Below are 9,227 nucleotides of genomic sequence, written 5' to 3'. Positions count from 1 at the left end.
GAAAACCCAAATACACTGTGAGGTTTTTTGAAAAGCTTCATATATTAGGGAATCTGCACCATTGAGGTATGATTCAGGTGGGTCCTGTGTCATCAACTTCTTGTACAGGGCCCCTTTGTCAAAATATAATTTTGCGACCTTAATCATTTTAATATTGGATTGTGCAGTGTCATATTGGCAGCATTTTCCTAAATAAAGGTGTGTTTATTGAAACATCCAGCACAGGGGTCCTCTGGGTCTCTCAGCAAATAGCGAAGCAGCCTTGTGTTCACTTGGAGGTGACAGGCTACACACACAATGCACAGAGGGCTCACTTCTGGAACTAAAGGTACAAGAAGCGAGCATATAACTTAGTTTTGTCGGCCTGCCCCTCACTGATTATCACCTTTGAGCAATGCCCCAACTGCTTCAGTGCAGCCAACCGACCAGACTGTGGTGGACAGAAGAAGACTGGCATGATTATTTGACTTCATAATTATAGTGTGTCATGTGGAAATGCTACTTAGGGTAACCACGTAAGATGACAGCAGCCCATGCATCAAATAGATGCTGAAATTGCTATACATAACTCAGTTACATAAGCTTTCAAATGATGAAAAACTGTCCTTTCCATACACACAAATCATGAACAGAATGAACCTACTGTATGTGACTACTAGAATCTGCTTCAGGACTCTACATTACACATATTGCTCATGAATCAGCTGAGTCAACGGCCCTTTTAAAGGGAAAACCCACCCTAAAATACAACAATTTCTATAATTTTGTGTCCATGGATTGAATTCAAGTGAAACAACTGCTTATTTCATGGGTAAATGTCTGATTCACAGCTCTAAACCTTCATTAAGTCCAAACGTGTTTAGGTGGAATATTTCAACCAGATATCAGCCCATGGTGTTAGTAAGAAATTCATTGCTGGTGGACCAGCTCCCTAAAGTAACACCTGATGACATAATCCATTAGTATCATGATGCTCTTTATTTCCTTTTTAAGGGAAATATTTGTCATTTTATATATGTTGACTTTACCGGCCGAAATCATTGATATGAAGCACAATGTAAATTCTGTTTTAGGGTGGACTTTCCTTTTATTGTTTGCATGTTTAAGCAATATTTGTCCCATGGTAAATTGAAACCAGTGGCTTAGATGTACTTCTCTCTCCTCTCCAGAGAGTCTGTCTGGATCAGAGCCAGATTTCTTCAGGCTGACTGGAAGGTAATTAAGTGGCAGCAGACTGGGGCATGCTGTTTCAGGCATCCGTATGAAATGATAATGGCAGGGCTGCTGCCTTAACATGAAAAAAAAAAAAAGAAAACAATATGACACACATGCACACAAAGAGACATACATTTAAAGCTCTTATGAGTCTTGGGCACTGACAACCAGTGAGGTTTCACATTTCAGACAACTGTAAACAGCAAACAGTTCCAGATTATATTCATTTAAGAAATCCAAACACTGAAAACAGAACAATACAGTGTCCCATTGTCCTACTGAGGCCCAGACAATACATTTTATAATGGCTTCAAACATTTCACTTAGCTGAGGTGCACATGATTTATCTTGTTGAATTAAAATGTCACTCACAAAAAATATGCAACTATTACTCTGTGTGTTTTTCCAGTTTGTGAAAAGTTATTACAAAATCTTGCATTGCTTCCATCGGTCTGTTGCATTGTAAAAGTCCAATACATCTGCTCTATCTTACATTTTCAGGTTGCTTTGCAGTATCTCATATTTTTTAGAAAGTACATGTGTTTTTAAACATCTAGCACTGTTTTTGCATACTAAGTATACATATATATATATATTTTTTTTTTACCAGTGATACATTATTTGTCTGTGGGTTAATTGGCCCCACAATGTCAGTCAAAAGACACTTGTCAGGTTTAATTATCCGGAATTCTGTAGTCCACATCATCAGAGGTGGCTTACAGCAGTGGGTAACCTTGAAAGGACTCATTAACGGCCACTCATCAACCTTTCAGTGCTTAGTCCAAGTCACTATATTACTTTAATATCATGGGAAGGTGTCTTTGTTTGCACTGCAGTGTCATTACAGCCGCAGAAGCAAAGCTAGCCCTTATAGGGATCCTGTAATTTATTCACATTCATAATTATCAAGTTATATGAATATTACAATGATGTACATCATATTTCATACATACTGTAATCACACCAGGTTTGACCAAAAGAACAATAAATAAGAACTACTATATATGTACATTCACGCACACACACAACCACACACACTCACACATGTGTCTTTCTATATACACACATATACATATGTTAAGCATCTTGCACATATGCAGTGAATATATATATATATATATATATATATATATATATATATATATATATATATATATATATATATATAATGCAATGAGTGCTTGCAAGTGAAGAGTTGTGACTGGTAACTGGTGGTCACAGTTTATTTAGTCGCATAATAAAATGTGATAATACAGTGGTAACAAATGTAGTTTAATATTTCTCCCTAATTTTGTGTTGTTTTTTTTTTCATTTTTATCATGATTTTTTTTTTTTTTTTTGGTATCCTTCAGTGTGTAAAGTGTGCACACCCTCATATCACCAGGGGCCCGATGGGAGCCGCTGTGAAACAGCAGGGGCGCTGTGTGCGCCGGTGGATCAGTGTGACGAGGTGGTCACATGTCACCAATGTGACGAGGCAAAGGAGGAAGTGCAACACATAGCTGTGCATCCAAAAGTGACAGGAGGAGACACAAAGCAAACATGCAATGTCTTTGAGAAGCACTAACGATATAATCACGGTATTTAATGAAGTGATGGGAAGTTTTCTCGGGACCTTTTACCTTTTTGCACACATCTGCAAGACGAGAAACAGTTTGAAAGTAGTGCAACTCTTTCCCCGTTTGTGAACCACACCAAGAGGCTGTACAGGAGCATGTTTCACCAAAATTGCCCGGGCAAAGCGTTTGTCAGCAGATTGATTCTTCTCCATGTTCAGCTTAATAACCGATGTGTAACAATGTCTATACCGAAGCCCTCGGAAGAAAGCTGGAGGCGACCGAGAAGCAGAGGCGGGCTCCAGATCAATGCAGACGGAGGTGAAGCAGACCTCAGTGACGCGGTGACAGGCAGCATGGAGGGTGACAACGACCAGGCTGGAGGAAAGTTCACAGAGGAAGAGATGGCCATCCACAGAGTCCACAGGCAGGCATGTGCGGTAAGATGAATCACTTCAGAGACTTGAAATCCAGTGATGTTCAGTCTGATTACTGCAATTACGCATGATTAATTACAACCAGGCTCTCCCACATGCTGCTTGTTGGCTGTCACTTTGTACTGAATTGCATAACTGCAGTGATGGAGAATCTATTCAGATCGTCTCCTTTAGCGTAGCAATGTCACAATGAAATCCTACCAACAAGTAACAATATTATCAGCCAGGAGTTTAATCAGTAAAGCTGTCAATACAGAATGACCACTTTCAGAGCGCTAATTGTTAAATACTGAAGATCTGCTATTATAGTGCTGCATTATTAGTTCCAATTGAAACATCTCTGCAACATTTTATTTTGTAGGGTGTTATATTTACCTCATTTACTCACTGTTGATCTATAACAATTGACTAGATTTAACAAGATAATCCTTTTCTCTCTGAAAGACTGTAAAAGTCGTCTCAAAACTGCACTCAAGTGCAGCATTTCACTAAATATACTTATTTTAAACTGTTAATATTAGACTACAGCTGAGCACAGTTAACCAAATAATGCTGATGCATTCTGTCATTAGTAGTAGAAAATATAATGCAGGTTTTTTTTAAATAAACAAGCTGAATCAATCTGCTGAAACCAATTTGTCAGATTTTTGGAGCTGATACTAAGATTCAGTATTTTCTGATATTAATTCTGATATTAATGCATGATTTATTATTATTTTATTAAAGTTTATTAAAGTTATTAAAGATAATTCCATAAAGGCCAAATACCATCAGTACAAAAAACTAGCAGGCCAAAAGGATCATTGTTTCTGTCAGCTGATAACAGTCATAGTATGATAGTAGCAGCTGTGTTGCATCTCCAGAGCCCACCTGTCCCCAGGGCGGGGTCCCCTGCGGGTCCTTGGTAGAGGGAAATTTTCCTGTAATTTTAAATTCGAACTGTCTGACAGACTGTGGGTAGTTCGGGTATATTTGGGGTGCAAAAACCCTGTCAAATGGTAGTCTGAATATAAATGTGGAAGATTTCAGTTTTGTTCCAGTTTTGCTCAGAGGCATGGCTACGCAGGGCTCCAAACACCCTACACGTCATATAAATAACGATAACCGTTGTTTCTGTCAGATCCATCACATTGACCAAACCTTACTCGCTCTTCCATCAAACAGAGCCAGTGAACTCTGCGCTGATGACAGTACTGAATAGGTGTCATCTGCGTGCCTTTAGGCGTATCTGCTGTAAATATTGTGCTTCTGAGTGTGGATGAAATTGAGGCAAGTTGGCCGCGACCTGAGGAGAGTGGTAGGGCCTGGGTGGGAAAAGCACAATACAGAGGGGGCCCAGCTATGCCAGCTTCACTATGTGCCCCTGCAATGCCATGTGAAATGACAGGCCGTGTCACCAAGAGGCCTGGGGCCTTTTTCCCTTTGTGGCCTGTCAAAGCTCACCAACTAGTGGGCCCTCAGTTTGAAACAGACTGAGAGATGACATTTTCTAACTTCCTTAGGGATTGCAGAGGAGTTCACTGTTTTTCATATACAGAAGGTGTTTGTGTGTCTTTGCAGGATGAGCGATCAGTCAAAATAAGAGAATGATTGTGTCTAAAATGTGTTTTTTTAAGCACATATGCACTGAATGTAACTTATTACAGTGCTCCCAGTTGACTAATCATTGTGGATGCTCACCTGCTGAATTGCACACAAAAGGACAGCACTAATTAATAAGTAACATCATAAGAGTTAGACTGTCTTACATCTGTTTCTATGCATAGAGGTCATCCATTCCCTCTTCTCCTCGACCCAAAGCAATCTGTCTCTATGTATATGTTCTTATTCAGTATTATGCTCACATGTGCCTTTGTGTTTGTGTTTGGGTGTGGATATGTGCTGTATATGGTTATGTATGCGGGGGTCACACACCAGCATACGTGTTTGTATGTCATGCTAATTAAATAATAATATCTTCATTATGTTCAGGCAAAGAAGCAGATGTATGTCGACCCTTCCAGTGGGTACAAGGTGTTCACAGAGTATGCCCACCTTCAGAGAGGGAAATGCTGCGGCAGCGCATGCAGACATGTGAGCTCTTTCTTTCCTGTTGCACCAGCTTGTGTGTGTCTTTACTCCGTTTTGCGGAGTGCGTGGTTTTTCTCTTCATCTGGCCTCGGCTGTTTCGTTCCGTCTTGTCACATCTTCTTCAATCCTTAAGTGTTCTGGGCCCGTTTTCCCGATCATGATTTACCATAGATTTTAACGGTGTTTTCTAAGAGCGTTTTAACAAATGTTCTTGTTCTTTATGTGGTGTTTCTTGCCCAAAACACCACATAAACAGCAGTTATGATTGACTAGGTGTACCTGTAGAGTAACCCACATATAGGGTGACTCATCATGCATACCTCATTTTCCAACATAGACCGAAATGTTTGCAGTTTTGCACATTTTTTCACTGTCTGGACAGTCCTGTAATGCATTAAATAGAAAAATTCAAAATCCAGACTTCAGTCTGAACGTCTTTTTTTTTCCCTGTATGCAAGTCCTCCCTCGCTGCACTGTAACTTTTTCCCAGACTACAGCGCCAGAGAAGAGGACAAACAAAGGACAGTTTTTTAAGACGCAGCTCGGCCCTCACTGCTAAGAGCGTCTTAACATCAGCTGTCCATGGTGCTGAAAAGGATGGGGAATTAATTATATTAACTAACAGAGCTAATTTCACTGTAAATATAAATCATTTCACTTAGTTTGACAGTGTACTTTAATGATCAGCCGACACTCTGAGCTTCCAGCTTGCTGCATTCTATAAGGCTGTATGTTACTGTGTGGGGGTAAATGTAAGAAAGTAAACTTACTTTGATTGATTTGATATGCTGCTGAAGGCAGATGTTGCCCATAAGCACAAATCATGAAATAGCTTCAAAATTCACAGTGATGATTCCTCAGGTTCCCGAATGAGAACAATATCACCTATTCATGCAGGTGTTGTCATCCTGATGTCAAATTAAATGTCCTCCATTAGAACAAAATTTTTGTCAATTTTTGTAATAATGTCTCTAGCAAAGCAACATAACTCATAGTTCACAGTTGACCCTACAGGTGTTTGCATCATATAGATGCAAGATGGCTTTCAAATAGCCGCAAGACACTTTTGGAAACAGGGACCCGTTCTGATCACTTCGCTTCTGTCGTGTCCTGGCGACACTTGTTCTGGTCTGCCTAGTCCACATCCTGTCACAAATCATCCAGTCTTGTCTCATCTTCTGTCCTGCCGTGCCCAGTCCTGTCCCGTTCTGTCTTCCCCTGTTCTGTCCTCTCTTGTGTGGTTCAGTCCTGATTCGATTTGGCCTCATCCTGTTCTCCTTTGTTTTAAGCTTTGCCGCTCTGGCGTGCTTTGCTCTGTACACATGTCCGTGTCTTGTTCTCTGTGTGACTGAAGTTCTACTCCACATGCAGCCATTTAACGCCATTTAATTATTTCATTTCCTCCCCCAGTGTCCATATGGCCAAGTCAACGTGAAGGACCCCGCAATGAAGAAACAGTTCAATTCTCTGTTTTATGTATAGGCCTGACGTGACGACGGTAAAATGCCTGTGAAGAACGGAAGCCGCCACACGTTGCTTATCTTCTGCCTGTCGTTATTTGGACTACTTGAGAGTCATTTTTAGCAGTGTACTAAATGATGAAATATGGGTAGTGTCTCTGCAATACCTACCTCCTATGAATCACAACTATTCTCAGGATTGTTTTCATTCTCATAAGACAGGCAAGTAGGAGAAAAGGATTTGTTCACTAGAACCTCATGTAAAATAGTCTTTTATCACATTTTGGTTTTGCTGTTTTTTTCTGATTTTTTTTTTCTCGAATGTCCAATGAAGTGCCTTGAGCTTCATTTTTGGTTTCTCTTTAAGACTGTTTAATATTTTGTGGTATTCCGCTCCTCTGATGCATTTACAAGGGTTGTGGGAGTATGGAGATGAAAACTGAAAGAGCATTTTAGATCTTCGCCCTCAAGATAAAGGGCATATAAGCGAAAGTAACGGTAGATAGTCAGATGGAGTCTTGTGCTCTTTTGCTTTGCATGTCTTGTTATTTTTTCTCCCAAATGTACGACTGCATGAATATTAGCATCATTTACACTCCACAAGTGCTCGACTGAACTGTCTACCTTTGACTGAAACACTGTGCTGGTAAAAATAGGCAGGGGCCAAGGGTCAGCCCTTACACTTGGCTGCTCTGCTTTTACACCACTTGATGGAATCAGGCTGTTAACAAACATGCCATGGACATCAACAGCAGCCCTCCCCACCGGACTCGCAGCTCAGCCTCCTGGCAACACTTAGCTACAGCGCCACTCCCTGCGGCTGCTCTCCTGAGCTGCAGCCTAATGAACTCCTGGGCCCTCTTATCCCAGCACTGCAATAGATCAACTCAGGCTCGGACGCAGACATGCATAGGCAGGCTTCCTCCATCAGAACACCCTGTGGCTCCTAATAGGCCAATATAGAATAAAGGTTGCACTAAACACCGCACTTTGTAGCCTACAGTAATAGTACAAGGTAAGGTCAAGCGCTCATGCAGCACTACCTGTGCGTGCAAGAGATGTTGGGGAAAGATGTGCCATTTGATTTGTGATTTGTGAGTGCATGTGGGTAGGCAGCGCGATGCCTTCAGGCGCTGGCTCTGAACCTGCCACACACACTCGCCTGTCTCCGCCTGATTGGGCAAACAGCGTCGGGATGAGAGGATGTGTCTGCCGCGGAATTCTGTTGCAGCCGCCTACTGGCGCGGCCACAATTTTCCTCGGCAGGTGGGTCCCAAAGGCAAGTGCTTAGTGATCGGAGCAAAGCCCTGTGAGCGGCTACAAGGAGATTCATGATCCCAACAGTGCTGGGGAGGACAGGTTCTTGGGGACGCATCGTCAGGCGGGATGAGAAGCGAATTTATTTGGTGTTATTCTAAACCGAGGCAGCGGAGCGTGCGGCAGCAACATTTCTACAGCGGGACGGTGAAGGTGTCACACTCATCAAGTACCTGGGCCCGCTCGCCTGCCGCGGCTCTGCGGGTTTTGCCTAGGGACTTGTCTGTCACATTAAAGTAGATGCATTGCCATTCAGGGCCTCGGCGGTCCCGCAGCCTGACCATGAAATAGGCCAACTTTCATGTCTGCCTCATCCCTCCACGTCTTCACAATCCAGTGATGGCACAGTTTGAAATGTTTTTTTTTTTTTTTTTTTTAAATATCATGTTGTAGCCTAGCGGTTGGTGACTGAGACACAAACAGCTCAGCAATCCCTTCCACAGATTTATGGAGAAATTTACTTGAAAATCGACCACGCCTCCCAACACCAGACAGGTCAATCATCACATTAAAGTATGATAAGAAACATTCTCGTCTTTGCCCATTTTCTTGCCCTTTAGTGTGTCATCCGCAATGAGAGAGCATCGAACCGGCAGTCTGATCGTCCACAGTTTCCCCTGTTTCTTGTCTTTCAGATAAATTGTGATATCTAGTTAATTTATTAATTAATAATTGAAGTTCCTAAAATTCATGCCATTACTCAAAAAATGCCTTAATCAACCTTATTCATGAATGAATTCATTTTGTTGAATTTGGCTGTATTATGCAATACCAGTAGAATGATGAAAAATGAAGAAATTTTACAAGTTTTGTTTCTCAATAGAAGCAAATGTACACACACACACACACACAGAGTTGTATTCCCTCGGTGCAGATGTGCTCCCAAGTTACAAAGCCAAGCAGACGTGATGTGTTTATTTCCGGCATTTTGGACTGAACATCTCTGACCTTCAGCTGGAGCATATGCTGTGCTGGAGCAGAGTGGCAGCTCTATACTGTGTGCCTTTCTACAGGACGGTGGCACTAGCCGCAGAGAAAGAGAGAGCTGCCCAGTTTGGAACTGTGACCAGACAGGCTCTAGTCACAACCAGTTGACAGGCCAAGCGGCCCCTCCTCCCTCAACCCCCAGCCCCCCACCCTCCTCCATCTCAAACAGGCACAGCAGCCCCGCG

The 9,227-nt window shown here is 42.0% G+C and overlaps 1 protein-coding gene across 1 annotated transcript; it reads left to right on the top strand.

The window, feature by feature from the left end:
* The first annotated feature begins 2,713 nt into the window (after window positions 1-2,713).
* c4h1orf53 (chromosome 4 C1orf53 homolog) lies at window positions 2,714-8,522 on the top strand. Its single transcript, XM_041935953.1, has 3 exons — window positions 2,714-3,211; window positions 5,180-5,281; window positions 6,689-8,522. Exons 1-3 carry the CDS (start codon window positions 2,930-2,932, stop codon window positions 6,758-6,760), a joined length of 456 nt encoding a protein of 151 aa, XP_041791887.1. The 5' UTR covers window positions 2,714-2,929; the 3' UTR covers window positions 6,761-8,522.
* Window positions 8,523-9,227: the final 705 nt, after the last annotated feature.

Source organism: Chelmon rostratus, chromosome 4 (assembly GCF_017976325.1).
Source record: "Chelmon rostratus isolate fCheRos1 chromosome 4, fCheRos1.pri, whole genome shotgun sequence".
Lineage (NCBI taxonomy): Eukaryota > Metazoa > Chordata > Actinopteri > Chaetodontiformes > Chaetodontidae > Chelmon > Chelmon rostratus.
Note: the sequence above shows the minus strand (reverse complement) of the source record. Positions and strands in the feature narration are given on the sequence as shown.

What these genes read in the sequence shown, in the direction of transcription:
- c4h1orf53 (XM_041935953.1), top strand. Translation starts at nt 2,930, where the DNA reads ATGTTTCACCAAAATTGCCCGGGCAAAGCGTTTGTCAGCAGATTGATT. An exon ending in TCCACAGGCAGGCATGTGCG is followed by an intron (nt 3,212 to 5,179) that starts GTAAGATGAATC and finishes CATTATGTTCAG; the next exon opens with GCAAAGAAGCAGATGTATGT. An exon ending in GCGGCAGCGCATGCAGACAT is followed by an intron (nt 5,282 to 6,688) that starts GTGAGCTCTTTC and finishes TTCCTCCCCCAG; the next exon opens with TGTCCATATGGCCAAGTCAA.